Here is a 20992-nt window from a genome sequence, read left to right on the forward strand (position 1 = left end):
ACAGCTGCACTGTGAATATTGTTTGTGGAAACTGTGAAAAATAGATTTTTTTTTAGGATTCACAGATGAACGAACAGGGAAATATTTAGCATAAATGTTTTTATTCTCACATTTGCTCAATTTGATGCATCCTTGATGAATAAAACGTATTGATTTATTCTTTTTTATTTCCTTTAGTCATATATGTAGATGTGGCTTTTTTATTTATTTATTTATTTTTATTATTAATTCATAAAACAAATTTAATTCAAGTGAACACAGTGTTATTTTTGTTAACTAAAACTATTAAAAACATTGTTAACGCAAATAAATCTGAAATCCATTTTTTTTATCTAAAAAACAAAACAAAAATCAACTAAAAGAGAATCAGAAATAAAAATAATTAAAGCTGCAAGCAGCCTTTCTGGGGCCAAGCCCTTATTGCTCTTTGGCTTTTAAGGTTTTTTCAAGCAACTTTTTCAGCCCTTTTTACAGAACAGATAGATTCAGAATTACAGATAAGGTGAAATCAGAAGGTCTGATGAGAACGAACGCAGAATGAAGTTACAAAAACACACTTATTTTTGATCCCATATTAAGAAACTTTAGTACAGCTCTTACCCATGTAATAAAGGAATTGAAATGACAACTTTATACCCAATTTTAAACTTTTCCCATACAGGTTTCGAACCCACAACCTCACAGGTTCAGTACCAACGCCTTAGCTAAGTGTGCCACATTAGTTGACACACAACTTACACGGCACAGAAGAGAAGTTAAGGTGTGAGAATGATCTCTCTCACAAGCCCGAAGTAGCATTTTAGCCAGATTAGCATGCTACGCTAAAAAATGCTAACATTGTCAAAGTTAACCAGATTGCTCAAGAGACCCATTAGAGTGAATAGAAAAGTGTTAGCATTTTAGTTCATTAGCATGCTAAGCTAACTAGCATAAATCAACAAGCACAGGCACGGTCAACTTTGGAGCTGTACATCTCTGGAACGGGAGTGAATATCAAAAATTTGTTGAGTCATTTCTGTCAGGCCCGGTCTGAAGTTCATCTGTTAAAATTTTGAACAAAATTGAACAAGATTTCAGGGAGGAGTAGCGAAAAAACTGTATTTCATTCCATTCAATATGGCGGACAGACGCCATGTTGGAAAATGACAATTGAGACATCATCAGAATCGGCATAACCAAAGGAATAAAATGACATAAAAATAACAAAAATTGATCAACATTTACAGTAGTTATAAGGGGTTTTGCAAGAATCGTTATATCTCTTGAACACTAGGTGGCGCTGTCTTCCAACTTCCGGGGTACTTCCGGCACATGGTGTTGATGATGCCTATCGATTTTTGTGAAGATTTGTACAGTAGTTCAAAAGTTATAGCAATTTTTGACAAATTTCAAAATGGCGGACGGGTGGTCCAGGTGGTCTTGACAAAATTGACATCCACAGATTCAAAATGATCTACAGAAACCATAGACATCAAGATCATAATTTTCTGATGAATTGTTCAGAAGTTATAAGCAAAAAAGTGCATTTTTGGTATCTCAACACCCATAGGTGGCGCTGTTCCCAAATTTGGCATGGACCCCCAAGTTATGGTGTAGATGAAGTGAACCAAGTTTGGTATCGATTGATCAATGTTTGGCCGAGATACAGCATCTCAACCCATTTGAGGTCAACCTCAGTAAGTTCACAGCATCATAACTTTTTTTTTCACTAGTGTTCAAAAAATTCTGTTGAGTCATTTCTGTGCGGCTCAGTCCAAAGAACATCTGAGCCAAATTTCAGAAGAATTGGACTAATTTTGAAGGAGGAGTAGTGCTTAGACTGAATACTGTACTTTTCAAAATGGCCGCTACTGTAATGGGAGGAGTCTTAATGTAAGATATGGAATGGAATCTCCATGAAGAGACAAAACAGATGTACTAAGTTTTATTTTAATAGAATTAGTGGTTCAAGAGTTATTAATGTTTGAATGTTGAATTTTTGAGCTGGTGGTGGCGCTATAGAGTTTGCCCTAGAGACCCCAAAGTTGGTCAGATCACTAATAATGGTCATCTCTACAAGTGTGCCAAATTTCATCATTTTCCCTTTTTCCCTTCATAGGGCTACCATAGACTCCCATTGGACGAGAAGAAGAAGAAGAAGAAGAATAATAATAATAATAATAATAATAATAATAAAACGTACAGATACAATAGGGGCTACAGCCCTCTGGGCTTGGCCCCTAAAAATAAAATTGAACTAAAACTAAAATACAGTTTAAATGTAACATAGTAGCATTTATAATGAAATAAAATAACAGAAATGACAAAAACATAAAAAAATATATTATTAAAAACTAAATAAAAATTTGAATGAAAAAAAGAATATACAAATAAAACTTTCAAAAAATTCAAAATATGAATAATAAAACAAACAAAAAAAACTATAACGGCATATACATAATTAAATGAAAATAACACTGGTTCAAACTAAATCCTACAGTGACCCTCACAGCCTGCTAACTCTGTTAAAAGCCTATGTTTTTCCAGGTCACACTTGCAAACAAACTAGTAAAAGTGATCGAGGTCTCACCTGCACATTATAGACTCTATTTCCAATAACGCTTGACAATAATAACTACAATCTCAGTGAATTATATATAGGACACTAATCATTTCCCAACATCACTTCCACAAGTTACGTTCTGTTTCCACAAGCTTGCTTGCAATGGTTCAGTTCATGTGAATTACTGACATCCACCAAACCGATCTGGACCTCATCACATCATCAAAGAAGAAGCGTCTGCAACAGCGGCCATGATCTCTGACATCTGAACTCACACACTCGCCTCACACATCACATTCAACACACACTTCATCAAGTCTACGTGACCTCTGACGGGTCAAGACAGCTGTTGCTCAACAATCAGCAAGTGCATGCTGGGAAGGCTGACAGTCACATGACCTGACAGGGTGCAGAAGCAGCAGCAGAGCTCAAGCAGAAAGCAGCAGGCGACTGCTGATCTGAAACCAGCTGAGCTTCTCAAGCCTTCAGTTCTGAGTTCATTCTAACCTATAGCTTACAAATGTGACCTAAAACTAGTTTACTCAAAATACAATAAACACAGCTGCACTTGTTGATGCAAAAACACAGAGTTATGGGTAATAATGAGGCCGTGAACAAAATTTGATTTCTACCTAAAATGAAAATTAGTTTATCAATCATTGGATTTTTTCTTTGAAAATGTGTAAAAAAAATAAATAAATAACAAGTGCGCTTAATTGTGTTGAATGTGCACTTGTAGTCTTCTTCACATTTTAAGTGTATTTTAATAACCTGTACTTGCATATAATATAATGATAATGAAATAAAGGCCACTTAAGTGACACGTTCATGACTGTTTCTGAACACACTTAATTACACTTTTAAAAACTGATCTTTGTAATAATGGTAAAGTTTTACTTTAAAGTAAAATCATATAATCTTCTGTTGTGGTTTAAATAAGCACACTTCTTTTGTTGTGTTGACTAGCATACTTAAGCACTTTTAACTCATTCAATATTAATTTCCAAGTTAACAGATTTTACCTTATTTAAATGAATATATTTAAATGCATGACATAAAAGTTTCAATATAAATAACATTAAAGTAAATTTTAGTTCATCATAAATGCTTGTCAGTACATTAACCATATTTCAAAAACAATAGAAGTAATAATGAAATAACATATAAACATGTACTTAAGTCCTACTTAAGCACTCTAAAGTTCAGCTAATTGCATTTTGCATGAATCAAAACGAATATATTTCCATTTAATTGCAATTAGAAGTTCACACTTAAGTACGTTCTTGTAAAGCATATTATTTCCACAATAAAAGCATGCTAAAGTGCACTTCTTTCCATAAGTGTTTCTGTGATCGCAAGGGTGTGTTCACTCATGGAAGCGTTTAAGAGCGAGTGGATTATTATGAGTAATTTTCAAAGGTGGAGGTTAAATTTGCTCAAGGCCTCAAATGACAACAACAGGACCTCACAAAACCTCAAGCAACATGAGCCGGGTGCGAATGAAGAGAAAAGCATGAGACGTGAGGATGAAAGTGACGTATATGAAGAGGAATATAAAGAGAAAAATACCTGGACAAAATATCGACACGAACGCTCCCTTTTCTGCAGCTGAAAACCCAAAGAAAACCAACCGCTTTAGTATCAAGCAGAAAATTCGACACTCTCAAGGTCTTTCACACCGAACACAATGAAGCATCCTTTCAAGCAAATAATCGAACTAAACAAAAGCAGTAGTTTGTGCGAGGCTAATGCACCTTCAGTGCTGTATCTATAATTCAATGTTTTATTTAATTATTGCACAGAATTCAGACTCTGTGTTTGTGTGCCGGTGAATCTAACAAGTAAACGCTGGTCTCTGTTGTGAAGAGCTCCACAGGAATCCATAGTTTCTATTGAAAACCGCACTGGTGTTTGGTGTGAAAGAGCCTTTGGAAACACATCATTTACATGAATCACATCCAGTGCCGATCGATGACAGAGAAATTCAGAGACATTAAATGTTAAAATCAACCCTAAAACAACAAAATACAATTCATACAGGTATATACAGGTAAAAAATGAATACACAAAAGTACATTGGTTTGTCTTTTCACAGACGTCTCTGTGTAGAGTCGAGGAGCTTCTGAGCTGGTTACTGCTGGTTTGTTGGATTAGTGGTTGGTTAAATTCGACATCAAATGAGGTCTGCAACACTTCTTACTTCCATACACTCTCGGGAAATCAGGTGCAAAAGCTCACTGAGTTCACCCATTCAAAAGTACACATTTGTACCTTACTTACCTCTACAGGGTGCATATTAGTACCTGATGCGTGCATAACAGCAATTCAGTTGTACATATTGGTTCCTTTTGAAAAGGTGTTGTCCCAGTTATTATTTATTTATTTATTTATTTATGTATGTATTTATTTACTTTTTGAGAGAGAGAGAGAGAGAGAGAGAGAGAGAGAATGACATTTTAGAGTGATTTAGTTTTGTATTCTGGTCATTTAGTTCCCAACTCTTGTTTTTATAATGCTTTTAACAGTATTTATGCAACTTCACAGCTGACAGATCAGGTACTGATTGAGATTTTATGATGTCAAAAAGGTTTCATTTGAGTTTTTGAATAATATTTTGTGTGGCCTTAATGTTCATAATGAAAGATACTATGGATCATTTACCTTGAAATAAAATGGAAAGGGAAGAACGTTCAAAATTAGTTCCCGGAGAAACACTGCATGAGTCACCGAGATTTGAATAATAATATAAACTTTTAAATTGATTAATTTGATTATGTACTGGTTGTAATTTGTGAGTGATTTTATCACATTCTGGACCTAATCTTATCATATCGTATCTGGTTATAACAGGGTTACTGTTTTCAGTTTTTGTAATTTCTTAGGAATCTATTCTTTTCTATCGTTCTCTTTGTTTTCTAGTTTAACCCTCTGGAGTCGATTAACGTGTATACACGTTATGAGTCATTTTCTCCTGATAACCCCGAAAAGAACTTAAATTACACTTTCAGTTTTAATCGTACAGATAAGAGCAATACATCAATCGAATCTGTAAAGGGTCTACTTTTTTTTTTGAATACAGACATAATAACAGCAGAACTCTGTGCACTTATAAAATAAATATAACACACAAAATATTTTTAGCTTAAATTTCCAACAAAAATAGTAATTATTCACCACTGCCACACTCTATTTTACTCATGTCAACACGTGCAGCCTCACGCTAGGTGCTTGTACATTTAGTCAAAGCGAGGGGGTTTACTGTCTTGGAAGACCGGCCTTCGGTTTGACAGCTTCTGATCGTCGTTGTGATTGTGCAGAAGCATGAGTGAAGAGCAGCGAGGCCTGTGTGTGTGTGTGTGTGTGTGTGTGTGTGTGTGTAAGCCATGAATTATTGAGTCTCTCAGAGGAAGAGCGAGGGAAGGGAACAGATAAAAATAAATAGCAGGCAGGTCTGTCTCTGCTGGTGCCTGAATGTTAATGTGGCTTGATTCCGGCTGACAGCAGCCATCTTTAGATCACATTACTTTCACTCTTTAGCAGATCCTGTTAGCGCTTCTTCAGGTAAACTTGATCTTGATCTTGCAGTCAAAGGTTTTGTTCGACTAGTTGCACGTCAAATGTGTTGCAACTATTTGTTATTTTGCTACTTGGTATCTTATGGTCAAAACAGCATATTGTTGACAGGTATACGTCATTTCGATCAGTTTTTTTATTGTTAACAAAAACTAAAACAATGCAAATTTGTTTACGGTAACTGAAATAAAGGTGAAATGAAATAAAGTAAAAAATATTTGATGAAAACAAAAAAAAGTGAAAAGTTATAAAAGCTTACTGAAATAATTAAGTAAATACTAAAATTACTAAACTGCAACTGAAATAAAATCAGATTAACTCCAAATAGAAACCTTCAATGGAAAAAAAAAAGTATAATAATGAAAATCTTTGCAAAATTACACAAATTTAAATTACAATGAAAACTGAATATATAACAATAAAAATGTATATTAAAAAAAAACACACTATAATAATATATAAATAATAATAAAACACTAAAAAGCTGATTTAAACACTAAAAAGCAATTAGCATGTAGTAAAAAATTTACTGATTGTAAATAAAAATGTTTTAAAAAAGACTAAATAAAAATAACAAAATCAATACTAAAACCTTAAAAAGAAAATAAAAAAAACAACATATAAAAATCCAAGCCAATTCAAGAAATTAATTCCTAAACAATCAGTATACAGGTATTAGTAGTTGTAAGTAGCATGTACAAAAAATATTAATTCATTATTTCATTCCTGAAAAGGATAAATAAGAATAGTTGTACTGTATTTCACTTGTTTGTTTGTGCTATGGATTTTTGGAGTTCTGATTCGTCCAGGGGTTCCTGTGTTGTGATTCGACACCAGCTTAGCACATGCGGCCCTCCTGGAAACACGATTGGGCTAGTTTTAAACTAGTTTTGCGAAGCAATTGGGCAGGATTTGTTTAGAAAACCTGGCAAGCCTGATCTGAACCAAAGACAGTAAAAGAATGCACATGCTGGAGATGTACTTATAATGACAGGAGCGTTTTTACTTACGAGATGTGCATGAAATTCTCATTCGATTTTTTTGCACAGCTAAACAGCGTTGCCATTTGTGTAATAAGATAAAGAAACTGTTAAACGCACCAACTTAAATAATAAAATACACTTTTCGGTTGTGGTCCAAAACAACGCCTCCTCCAGACAAAGAGGGAACTGCTCCATCTTTCAAGAATAATCTTTGCGCGAATCTGGCATTAAACTGATTGAGATTGAGGAAGCTGTCCTCAGCAAAATGTGCTGCACATAGTTTTACATGTGGATTATAATTTTCGGGAACCAAATTAAACATAAATTGTAACCATTAATCTCCTAGTACAGCATCCCTGGGAAGCCCAAACAAAGATGATTGAAAATAACAGCGTTTCGACGACATGGCAAACATGGCGACATGACAAACACAAACGCAACTCTTTCTCTTCTCTATCGGAGGAACAAACATATAAACAAGCAAACAAAAAAATTGAAAAAAAAAGAAGAAGAAAAAATTTCTCTGGTTACGCATGTAACCATGGTTCCCTGAGGGGGAATGAGACGCTGTACCCCCTAAGTGGGCACTATGGGGAATGCAGTCTGCATGACCAGTGTCTGAAGCACATGTGAAACCATGCCAATCTATTGGCCCACCTGGCCAATGATGTCATAAGCAGGATTCCCGGAAGTATAAAAGAGCACCTGCTGAACACGTCATCCTTAGCTGTCTGAAGGAGACGTCAACAGTCATGTCGAAGGCATGGCAAGGGGGTGTAGCATCTCATTCTCTCTCTCGAGGAACCATGGTCACATGTGTAACCTGAGACTTTCCCAACTCCATGCAGGCGACACTATGGGGAATGCAGTCCAACCAAGCCATGCCGTGGCGTATACCTGTCTACCTGGTGGGAGAGCACCAAGGAAGTGAACTACATACACCAAGCCTTTCCTCAGAAAGAGGCCATGCCACTGACACCACTGGCCGCTCATGCAGCTTGGCCGAAAAGTGGAATCCGAATAAAGGACACATCCCACCCAAGTTAAGAGCACAGCTATCACAGAAGGCTATGCGATATGAGCAGAACTAGCCTGGACACACAAGACCACTGAAGAGGTTAACAGAAAACCTCCAAAAGGAACTCAGAGATCCCAAAGAGAAGTAACTGCTGAGCTAGGACATGGTTATCCTCAGAAAGCAATGACCCTAAAGTCTTATGAAGGCTTGTGGACCAGAATGTCATAAGAACATAGCCTCCCTAAAGAGCTGCCTAGACCACAGAAAGTGGGCCATCTGCTTAATTCCCTAACAGGGGAGAAAGCACAGACCAGGCAAGGGCACAAAGAGACCACTACTTAAAGACCCTAAGAGGGGAGCAGTCACTGAGCTAGCACATATATATCATCAGATAACTACGTGCCCAGGAACGGCTATCGATTGCAACTAAGATATATAGGTTCTAGGTAAAAAGGCCACTCCATGGGTGCAAACCCATAGTGGGACACAGCTAGACTCAGGTATCTGTATTCAGATAAGCCCATTCTGCCATACCAATGGCTAATACAAATACAAATACCAGTCACCGCCCCATACATATGTACTCCGGAAGGTGTAAGAAAGGAACTGACTGAAAAAACTACCCAGACCACCAGAGTGGTCTACTTATGACCCAAAGAGGGGAGACAACACTGTTTAGGTATTGGCTCAGGGACTGCTACTTAAAACCATTGAGCTAGCCCACAGCCATCCTCAGATGGCTGGAATCCAGGTAAAAAGGGAACCACCCCAGGAGAGGGCTCAGTGCAACTACATTAAAACACAGCTAGCTTCAGGTAGCTGTATTTGAATAAGTCCTGTCCTTTCCCTGCAAACACTTCAATATAAAAACACCTCAGGTGGCTACATCAAGAGTGTCACAGACCCGTGAGCAGTTGGGGGACACAGACCCGTGAGCAGCTGATTGTGCCTCCGCCTCCCTGACCATCTCCACAACCGTCCCGTCGGAAGCACCAAAAAGTCTGGTTGGCGAAGAAGAAAGAATAAGAAAGTTAACCCACAAAAGTCTCCCTAAAGCCACCATCACCGCCATTGAACGCCCAATGGCAGCAGCAGTTCATCACCCTGGAGCAATATCACTCTGTTGCTCATGTTGCTGCTGGAAGAGGTGCTAGTGGTGCCAGCAGAGGGTTCTCACCCTGTGGTCTGTGTGGGTCCTAGCGCCCCAGTGTAGTGATGGGGACACTATAAAACCGAGGTCCTGACTCTCTGTGGTCATTAAAAATCCCAGGATGTCTTTCGAAAAGAGTAGAGGTGTGACCACGGCATCCTGGCCCAATTTGCCCATTGGCCTCCGACCATCATGGCCTCCTAACAATCCCCATGTTTGTTGATTGGTTTCATCACTCTGTCTCCTCTCCACCAGTAAGCTGGTGTGTGGTGGGCGTTCTGGCGCACTATGGCTGCTGTCGCATCATCCAGGTGGATGCTGCACACTGGTGGTGGATGAGGAGATACCCCCTGACTATGTAAGCGCTTTGAGTGCATAGAAAAGCGCTATATAAATGTAATGAATTATTATTATTAACTATTAGTGGCATGGAGAGCCAAGTCCGTAGTGCGGTGCAGCTCTTCAACTGCTTCTGGCAATAAGCCTTTGCCCTCATCCAAATCCTTCAACAGATCAGCCTGTTAGGCCTTTGATACTGCCATGGTGTGCAGAGCACCACAAACCTGACCTGCTGCCACATACACCCTGTCATTCAAACGTGAGGTGGTCTGAATTGCTACTGATGGCAATACAGGAGCCTTCAAAGAGGATGACTTGCCCTGCGAGAGATAGCTCGCAAACGTCTTCTCAACAGGGGGTATATCCTCATATATCTGTGCTCAGCCAAAACCTCAACATTTGTATAATCTCCATGCTGAAAGACATGCAGGCAAAAGGAATATGGTTTCACCCAGGACTTAGATTGCTCTGAGTGGAGATCTGGAAGAAATGGAAGACTCCCGATGGCTGGACGATCAAGACCTGCCCAAAAATGCTCATCTAGTCAGCCTCGAGCCAACATTGTCTTCGCGTCAGACCACCAGATTCTCAAATGTATCAGATGACTCCAATGACAGACGCTTGCCTCTTCCACACAGACACACAGCCTGTGTCTCTGAATGCTTCTCATACTCGCTGCTCTCGAGTATGTTCACACTTGCCACACTCATACAGCCTGTTTCGTAACGCTCGGTTATATTCTCGCGCGCACTGCAACGCAAATCTCCACGAGCGCATCTGGCAGTATGGATGAGACTCGACGCACACGCGCAACCTGCGTCGTGCCTGGCTTCGTGTTTAAAATGAATGTAAATTCAGTCAAACTGCTTGCTAATTTCACTTAAATGAAATGAAACATTCACCACATTTTCCACTTGTTCTTAAAATCCCAAATACAGCTTAACATTTAATACTTTAATAATTGACTAAAGAAATAGTTATGTATATATATATATATATATATATATATATATATATTTTTTTTTTTTTTTCCAGTGAAATTCAGTAACTAAGTTAATTATATAAAATTAGTTATAGCATTACAATCTTGCCTGCTGAAAAAAAAGTAAATAAAAATGTTAGATATATATGTGTGTGTGTGTGTGTGTGTGTGTGTGTGTGTGTGTGTGTGTGTGTGTGTGTGTGTGTGTGTGTGTGTGTGTGTGTGTGTGTGTTTTTCCAGGAGGGTAATGATACTCATACTGTGCTGCATTAGCATTATTGACAATATTGAGCTTAAGCTTGACTTTGCAAATTTAAAATCGCAAATCACATCGCAATCATAATATCTGTCAAAAAAAAAAAATCGCAATTAGATATTTCCCCCATATTGCATAAAATATATATATTTTTTTTTTTTACCTTAATTAATTAATCAACTTCCTAAATGTTGCATTTCCTTACAAAGTTATTGGCCAACTATTTTATTTACTTTTCAAAGCCGATTTTTACTGGCAATCAGTTTCTTGTATTGTTAATTTTGGATCCTGTGTGTAATATTAATACATGCACAATGTCTGAATGAATGGTCTTTGTTCTCTGAGTGTCTGAAGACAAACTACACGCAGGGCTGGAGAAAACAGCGTCAAAGCGAACCTCTTTAACTCTGCAGAAACTTTAATAACGCTGGCGATTATTCATGCCGCATAATGTCCTCGGAGCGATAGGAGCCTCAGGATGGCAAGAGTTTCTCTTCACCCAAGTTAAACCTATTTTTAAACAGACGGCTGACTGCGGGGACAAACACAGGGGATCATTCATCCTGACAAACACGGACATCATTAAAAAAACACCCACTGCTCTCCTCTTCCTGCTGCTCTCCATACTGACTGCATCAAAGAGGATGCTTTATCTGCCTAGCGCTTCCTGTCCGTTTCTCTTCTGGTGAAGTCAAACATAATAATAATAATAAATAGTGCTGTCAATTTAATGCAATGATATGGTGTGATTAAATACTGAAAAAAAAAAACTGAATGCAGTTTCTTGCCCTAAAATTCTAGATATGATGGCAGAAAACACCCCGTGTGTATGATATAGTTTAGGAGGACAAAAATGATTTCATATTTTAATATTATTTTTTAATAAACCCATTAATACCAATTTATTATTATTATTTATGCAACTTTGAATCGAAATGTTTCATTCTAAAGCAGCCTTTATGTAATGTCTACCAATGTTAGTTTTTTTTTCTCATCTAACACAATATTGATTTTAAATTATCTTTTCAGGGGTCATTTCTTGGACCAAATTGATGTGTGATTAATTTGCAATAAGTTTTTGATTGATCAATTAAAACATCATTTAATTAAAAGGATACATTTAATCTCTTGACAGCCTTAATAATAAGTGATGATTAGCTGTTCGAAACCACTGTCAGACTTATAACATACAAACTCATGCGTCATGTGTCAACTGCAATCCTCAGACTGGTTTGCTTCACAAACAGCATTTGGTTTTCAGCCTCAGGCGACACATTCACCAACCGTTTGATGCGTATTGAATTTAAAAATGCCACAAAATCCACAGGCTTCAACCTGATTGGCTGTCTGACTACAAGCATTTTATTCAAAGTCAGGTTTTTGTCAGCCCACCGGGACACGATTTCAAAGTTAGCAGGTTGATACAATGAGCATTTGTGAGGAGGACAAACTGTATTTGAAAACGTTTGTGAGATGAGTCTTGGAAAGACATTCCTCGTGGCAAGTTTTCAAGGATAACCTGCCTTAACACTTCAGCTGGTTATCCTCGAATACACCTGGATTGTCATTATATTCCATAAACCATTGGTTCCCAACCATGTTCCTGGGGGCACCCCAACACTGAAGGTTTTCAATGTCTGCTTAATCAAACACACCTGATTTAGATCATCAACTCATTAACAGAGACTCCAACAACTGAATTTGTTGTGTCAGACAAAGGAGAGATGGAAAATGTGCAGTGTTGCGGGTCCTCCAGGAATGAGCAAGTTGGCTTTTACACAACATTTTGTTCTCCAACTAAAAACTGAAACATTTGATGCATTTTAACCGTTCATTTAAATGACAACTGTGTTTCAAAGTGCACATTTTTGGAAAACATAATTTTATTCTTCTATTATTGACTCATTTTTTTTTAAAGCAAGACAAAATATTATAAAAACATAATGATTTAAAATGTACTTTAACGTTTAATTTGACATTATTACAAAGAGCAGTTTTTAAAAGTCTTCTTAAGTGTGTTAAAAATGTGTTTTAAGTCACTTAAGCTGCATTTTATTTAATTGCAAGTACAGTATGTGTGTATATATATATATATATATATATATATATATATATATATATATATATATATATAATCATGGGCGTAGGTTTAGGGGGGACGCTAGGTACTAGTCCCTATCAATATTTTGCTCCTTTGCACTGCTATTTGGATCGATTCTAACGGCCAGGATGACGACAGTACCAGAAACGCCGTAATTTGATTGGCGGCGGGGTATCTGACAGGCTAAACGCGCGGGCCGGGACTACTTTTGTGCTTGCACTAGCAGCGTGCGGGCGCGCAAGTTGAAGACGCCGACGGTAAGTTACCAGGGCTGTCTCTCTGCCACATACAAAGGCCAGAGTAAAAACATTTTTTGCCCCTTTTTTACTTTGTATATGCCAACCAAGAAGAAGAAAGGGGACATGAGAAGCTTTTTCATAAAGCAGAGTCAGAGTGTATGTAGGCAAAATAACTAGCTAGCCACACAAATAAACTATCAGTAGTAAGTTAACTGACCAGGCTTTCAAATGCATATTCTGTGAAATATAGTGTTAACTGGTGATAGTATGTGTTACCCAGGATGATAGAATGCTACGTTAGCAAGTATCTGAATGTCAATTAGCCTGTAAGTTACCTCAACTTAGAATCTTGCAGTCAACATAAACGTGAGTGTACTTGAGGGTAAATAGTGTTTATAATAGAAAAAGTTATTATATTTATTTATTTAGATTTGTTTCCTTGTGGCAGAGTATTTTTTGTTAGTGTAAATACTTATGTTAATAAAACGTTTGGTTGTTCAGCATTACACAGTCTCAGGTTTTTGTTTTTTGAGAGTGCAATTTATGAGATTATACTGTTACACTAGCTCTTTTGAGACAGTACAGGATGGTATATCGGGGTCAGGAATCAATATAATGAGATGAAGTAGATTCACTCCTGTATTGTGATATTCTGTTCTGTATTGCCAACAGTCTGAAATAAAAAAAATCACCATTAAATCACTGGTTTCTTACAACAAAAGAATCCCGGGTTGGGGGATATGGGGGTGTCCCCACCAAAGCTGAGACCAAACCTACGCCCATGAGATATATATATATATATAAAAATGTAGTTGTAATATTTAACGTGCAATACAAGAGCACATTAAATACTCTTAAGCACACTCATTTTCACAAGGGTGGATTTGCCTAAGTTTGTCAGGTTAGAGCAGGGCTAGGCAAGTTCAGCTTCAACCCTAATCAAACACACCTGAACAAGCTCATCAATCCATTCAGGATTACTGAAATACAGGTAGGTGAGGGTTTATTTTTTCAGGGTTGGAGCTGAACTGTGCAGGACTGCGGCTCTCCAGGACCGAACTTGCCTACCTCTGGGTTAGAGGTATCACATCTTTAAAAGACACTTAGTTTTGTTTTGTTTTGGGGAAAATAAGAACCTCAAGTTGCTTCATGCACTTCTTTAATAAGAGAAAATGTCCAGTGAACCTGTGAGTATCTGTGTAACACATTTGTCATTATTACAAGACAAACACTGACAGATTGATCAGGACTTTTTAATCATTGCTGCTGCACTCTCTCTGCTCTCTTTCTTCTCACATAACAGAGTAATTTCAACTCAAATCAATATTTCATGTCCCTTTATTATTTTATCTGGTAAGTAGCCGTGTAATGATCTTTGCACCATTTCTGAAAACAACCGTCTGACTGTATATCCATTACTTTTTGTTTGAAATAATCAGTCAGAGATGCTCTGACCTCACAATCCAAATACATTTTACAATCATTTCTGTGCAAACATCTCCAGAAACTCCAGAAACAGGAAAAAAGCCTGTATAATGCGGTATGATTGATTTTAGATCGCAAAGTGTAACTATATTATCACTCAGCTCTAATCTGCTAAACACAACTTAAAGGCATGAAGACATTAAGATATTATAAACACTAACATCATTATTTTCTGTAAAGCTGCTATGAAATAGTGTTTGTGTAAAAGTATTGTGAAAAGCGCTATACTAATGCATTTGACTTGACATGTATTGACTGATATTATAGTGTTGTATGTCAGACGCAGTACCTTGTTGAGGCTCCGGGCGGCGCTGTCCTTTCCTCCGGGGGTGAGATTCCTGAGCTGGACGTCCAGCAGGTCGATCAGGTGACCCATGGCCCGGACGGTGTAGGTGATGTCACCCGCGTGCATGTGACCCTTGGTCTGTTCGGAAAGCTCACGGGAGATTATGGCCGCAGGTTCACCGGCTCGGATCTACAACACACACACACACAAACATACTCACAAACCGTTATTATCAACCAACAAACTGCTTAGTTCCAGCTGTCTCTGTTACACTGGCAAAAGAGAATGTTTTTTCTTTTTTTCCCTGATGAATGAAGTGATTGAGTAAAGCAGTTATTCTGCAGGTCTGGATTTGTGTTGATGATGGTCAGCAGAACTGAAGGTGTTGGAAAAGGTGTTAATGTTCCTGTAGCTCAAACAGCAGAGCATGACGATAAACCACACCAAGGTCATCATGGGTTTGAGTCCCAGTCAATGCATGGATGACAATATGAATGGAAGTTAGTTATTTATATCAGCTTTAAAAAGAAGATTTACAGTCAATTCTACCATAAGGATACACAGTTTTTAGTGGGTGTTTTCTCCCCGTAGTTTAGGTGGAGTAGTGATATATATTTGCTTGTTCTGGTTCTCACATCTGATTGGTTGAGAACCGTGAGATATTCTACTGACATTGCCACAGGAGCACCCTTTCAGCATTTATATCACTCCGCTTTCAGTATTTCTCACAGTAAGTGTGGGCGAACACCCAAGTCCATTACAATTAATAATAGGCCTCCTGTTTTGGTGTCACAGAATGTCGTTTGAAGTTTTATGTAGTTTAGGTGGGAATGTAACTTGTTTAGACTTCAAAAATAGTAAAACAAGTAAAACTGTAGCAAAACTTGAGAGTTTGGTCTTTTAAAAACACAGTTTTCATGCATTAAGCCACGTTAAGTGTAGAATGTCTCGAATCATTCCAGCTGATTGAAAAAAAATCGGCTCAATGGTCACAAAATGGGTATCGGAAAAGATACCAATTTAAAATATTAATTTAATATAAATAGATTATACTTTATAAAGTTTAGCTCAATATTTGACTGCAGTGGCTGTAAGACAACAGCACTAAAATAAGAGCATGATGCGCATGAAATTGTGTTCGTTACTATAGCAACAGATACAGGTCTGTCCTTTCAGAATCATCACGGGCCGGTAGAAATAAAAGTTTCTCTATTTCTTCACTTTAAAATAATGAGAAGCAGCATATTTTCCTGAAATAAAGGGGAGGAAAAGTCTACGCTTTGCAATGTAGTAAAGAAAATTAAAGTTTCATAAAAATGTAAATGGCAGACAGCAGACACATTAGCCTATTGTGGTGTCATTTATCAACTGCATGACAGATAATTATATGTTACAATAATTGTCTTGTCATGCTGTATAAATTAAAACAATACTGATGCATCCATTTCATTTCCTTTCTCATACTCTCAGGATATGAAATAATACAATTTTCAAAAATTATTTAGTTCATAATTCATTCTTCTATCTGAAGACCTGATCCTCCCACTGTGGATAATCAACCCAATTAATTTACTAAATGTAGTGGGTTGTTCGTCTGTTAGTCTAAAGATCAGCTATATTTAGCAAAACAATAATTTCAGGGACATGGCTTGTTACAGGATAAGGTGTTTTTGTTTGTTTTCCTCTGTGCATTATAATGAAAGCTTTGTAAAACTGCTTCTCAGGAGTAGCGCTAGGATTTGAACTTGTACTGCCAGATCTGAGAGGTTAAGTGCTGATTTGACATGTGCAGCGAAAATGAAGTAACGTGCAAAAGTAGATAGGTCGTAAACATTTGTGTCTGTCATTTTCTATGTGTGAATGCAATTTTACACATTTTTAGCTATAAATGTGCAACTTCCAATTCTTCCGATTATTGTCTTTGTGACCAAATTGAAAGATTCAGATTTTCACATCAGAGCAGTGGGTGTAAATTTTGTAAACCTTAAAAATACAAATATTAATATGAAAAGTTCTCACATTCAGATCAACAACCTACCTATAGTAGTTAAACATAAGATATAATTTGTTTTGCATTTTTATACTGAAAGAGACTGAAACGTATTTTTACTTTTAATAACAGCTTGTAAGACGCAGTTAACAAATGCCGTGAGCAGCGCTGTCACTGGAAATCACCCTTAACAGATGAAAGGACAGTACGACAAAGATATTGCTTTCCTCAGAAGACATTCAAACTAATGTTTTATTGTGAATATGAGACTGAGCTGAAGAAGTATCAGATGCAGGTTATCACACTCGCTCAGTCCATCTCTCTCTCATAATACAGTGAGTTATATATATTTTGTAATATATATATATATATACAGTATTGTTCAAAATAATAGCAGTACAATGTGACTAACCAGAATAATCAAGGTTTTTCGTATATTTTTTTATTGCTACGTGGTAAACAAGTTACCAGTAGGTTCAGTAGATTCTCAGAAAACAAATGAGACCCAGCATTCATGATATGCACGCTCTTAAGGCTGTGCAATTGGGCAATTAGTTGAATTAGTTGAAAGGGGTGTGTTCAAAAAAATAGCAGTGTGGCATTCAATCACTGAGGTCATCAATTTTGTGAAGAAACAGGTGTGAATCAGGTGGCCCCTATTTAAGGATGAAGCCAACACTTGTTGAACATGCATTTGAAAGCTGAGGAAAATGGGTCGTTCAAGACATTGTTCAGAAGAACAGCGTACTTTGATTAAAAAGTTGATTAGAGAGGGGAAAACCTATAAAGAGGTGCAAAAAATGATAGGCTGTTCAGCTAAAATGATCTCCAATGCCTTAAAATGGAGAGCAAAACCAGAGAGACGTGGAAGAAAACGGAAGACAACCATCAAAATGGATAGAAGAATAACCAGAATGGCAAAGGCTCAGCCAATGATCACCTCCAGGATGATCAAAGACAGTCTGGAGTTACCTGTAAGTACTGTGACAGTTAGAAGACGTCTGTGTGAAGCTAATCTATTTTCAAGAATCCCCCGCAAAGTCCCTCTGTTAAAAAAAAGGCATGTGCAGAAGAGGTTACAATTTGCCAAAGAACACATCAACTGGCCTAAAGAGAAATGGAGGAACATTTTGTGGACTGATGGGAGTAAAATTGTTCTTTTTGGGTCCAAGGGCCACAGGCAGTTTGTGAGACGACCCCCAAACTCTGAATTCAAGCCACAGTACACAGTGAAGACAGTGAAGCATGGAGGTGCAAGCATCATGATATGGGCATGTTTCTCCTACTATGGTGTTGGGCCTATTTATCGCATACCAGGGATCATGGATCAGTTTGCATATGTTAAAATACTTGAAGAGGTCATGTTGCCCTATGCTGAAGAGGACATGCCCTTGAAATGGTTGTTTCAACAAGACAATGACCCAAAACACACTAGTAAACGGGCAAAGTCTTGGTTCCAAACCAACAAAATTAATGTTATGGAGTGGCCAGCCCAATCTCCAGACCTTAATCCAATTGAGAACTTGTGGGGTGATATCAAAAATGCTGTTTCTGAAGCAAAACCAAGAAATGTGAATGAATTGTGGAATGTTGTTAAAGAATCATGGAGTGGAATAACAGCTGAGAGGTGCCACAAGTTGGTTGACTCCATGCCACACAGATGTCAAGCAGTTTTAAAAAACTGTGGTCATACAACTAAATATTAGTTTAGTGATTCACAGGATTGCTAAATTCCAGAAAAAAAAAATGTTTGTACAAAATAGTTTTGAGTTTGTACAGTCAAAGGTAGACACTGCTATTTTTTTGAACACACCCCTTTCAACTAATTGCCCAATTGCACAGCCTTAAGAGCGTGCATATCATGAATGCTGGGTCTTGTTTGTTTTCTGACAATCTACTGAACCTACTGGTAACTTGTTTGCCACGTAGCAATAAAAAATATACTAAAAACCTTGATTATTCTGGTTAGTCACATTGTACTGCTATTATTTTGAACAATACTGTATATATATATATATATATATATATATATATATATATATATATATATATATATGGTAATAGGTTGATGCATGTGCATCAATCTCAATGGCATTATTTTACATTGCTCATTTTCTGCAGATCAGATTGTCCTCCTGTGTTTGTCTGCTAGAGGCAGTTGAAGAAGCAGAACAACTCTTGACTCAGACAGTGAGGCTCTGTTCTTTCAAGTCGCAGAAGAAACATGAGCACAGAGGAGCCACAGAGCCACGCACTCTTGTGTTTGATCACTACACTCCTCCATCTAAAGGAAGAGATGTGTTTATTTGCTAATGAGACACAGCTAAAGATGTTGTCTTCTGGGCTACCGGCTGGGTCTCTACACACACACACACACACACACACACACACACACACGCATGCACTCTCTCTCTTTCTCTCTCTTTCTCTCTCTCTCTGTCATTTCACATTCATAAAACTGCTGAAACTGATTTACGTGAACAGCTTCAAGTCAGCGATACATGAACAACATGTAGAAGGTAGCACATACATAATTAACAAAGGCAATAGGTAAAACAATTTGAGAAAAAAGTGCAAACAAAAAACATTACAATTCTTAAAAAGTACAAAAAAGTGCCACAAGCTCAGTGAAAGGCAAACCATTACTGATTCATAAAAAACCTGCAACATGCTCAGCGTAAAGGCAAAACTTAAATGCACAATAAAGTGAAAAAAGGGCAACATGCTCAGCGCAAAAGCAAAATCTAATATGAATAAAGCAGTTGGTAATTTCTTATGTGTGTGTGGTTCTCCTGTCGTTGGAATTGTTAGTTATATATTTTTTTATTTTCAAAGTATTTTCATTTGCAATATACAGGTACATATGTTTAATTGTGTTTCTCAAACCTTCTGGTTGATGATGTTGACCCATGTGGAGGAGCAGTTGCTGAGGTCGGGCCCCTGCAGGTCCCACAGTCCCTCGGGCCCCTGACAGGAGAACACAGCCGTCCCTGTACACAGAAAGCAGCCGTTACTGTGTGTTCATATCACTCCCACAAACACACACACATCAACGTCCTTCACTGCTGCTTGCACAGATGACCAGAAACACTTTCAAACGTCTGTGATCATAAAAGAATGTGTAATTACTTCCTCTGATGGAGATAAAATCACTGCTGTGTGTGTGTGTGTGTGTGTGCACTGGAGAGCATTGGTAAAGGTCAATTAAAGCATGTGGAGAAATACATCTCATTCTCAGCTCTAATTAGAAGGACAGAAGAGAGAGAAAAAGTCATATTCTTCCAGTCAGGGGATTGTGTCGGTGTCAGGTGAGAACACACAGACACACACACACACACACACTCCAGATGTATGGCTGCTGCAGACACACACACACACACGCGCAAAATAAGTGTTCAATAATAACATACATGCAATACTGATAATAATGACAATCAAAATAAACAACTAATATTTCTCTGCCAAATAATATAGTCCATTAGTCTACATGTGGGAAAAAATATTTTAAAATCAAAAAATAATGTCACATTATTGTATTAATCCTTGTAAAAAAACGTAAAATAAATAAATAAATCTACCAAATATACAAAGTTCAGTTCACCAAAAACAACGGTCAATAGACAACACACATTTTCTGGTTTTGTGGTAAAAATCCATTGTAAAAATTTCAGCATTGCAGTCTTCAGTGTCACATGATCCTTTAGAAATAATTTTAATAAGGAGATTTGCTGCTAAAAAATAAATAAATAAATTATCATGATTACAGGCTTGTCTGATCACAATTTTATATTATTATAGCCAGAAAGCGTAATAAATCAACGGATCAACTAGGGGTTAAGTGTCTTGCTCAGGGACACATTTGTGGCTCACAGTGAATTCAAACCCGGGTCACTCACACCAAAGGCATGCGTCTGATCCACTGCGCCACAACACCACCCCCGTGTCTGATGTCAATCAAATGCTAGTATTTTTTCTGCAGTTGTTTTGATGAAAGAGTTTATGGAGATGTAAATGTGAATGTATTACTTTGAGGAAATGGCCAGAGGAC

At 37.5% G+C, this 20992-nt stretch overlaps 1 protein-coding gene across 8 annotated transcripts in view; it reads right to left on the bottom strand.

Moving 5' to 3' along the window:
• LOC128016417 (adhesion G protein-coupled receptor L3) overlaps positions 1 to 20992 on the bottom strand; it is a 251076-nt gene that overhangs the window by 60200 nt on the left and 169884 nt on the right. For 5 of the 8 annotated variants that reach the window (XM_052600902.1, XM_052600898.1, XM_052600897.1 and 2 more), the window contains exons 7-9: positions 19831 to 19934; positions 14958 to 15143; positions 4112 to 4150 (exon numbers count right to left, since the gene is read on the bottom strand). In XM_052600902.1, the coding sequence (XP_052456862.1) occupies positions 4112 to 4150; positions 14958 to 15143; positions 19831 to 19934 (329 nt within the window). The remainder of the gene's footprint in view (positions 1 to 4111; positions 4151 to 14957; positions 15144 to 19830; positions 19935 to 20992) is intronic. The other 3 variants (XM_052600904.1, XM_052600903.1, XM_052600900.1) reach the window with 1 other exon arrangement.

This window comes from Carassius gibelio, chromosome A7, assembly GCF_023724105.1.
Source record: "Carassius gibelio isolate Cgi1373 ecotype wild population from Czech Republic chromosome A7, carGib1.2-hapl.c, whole genome shotgun sequence".
Lineage (NCBI taxonomy): Eukaryota > Metazoa > Chordata > Actinopteri > Cypriniformes > Cyprinidae > Carassius > Carassius gibelio.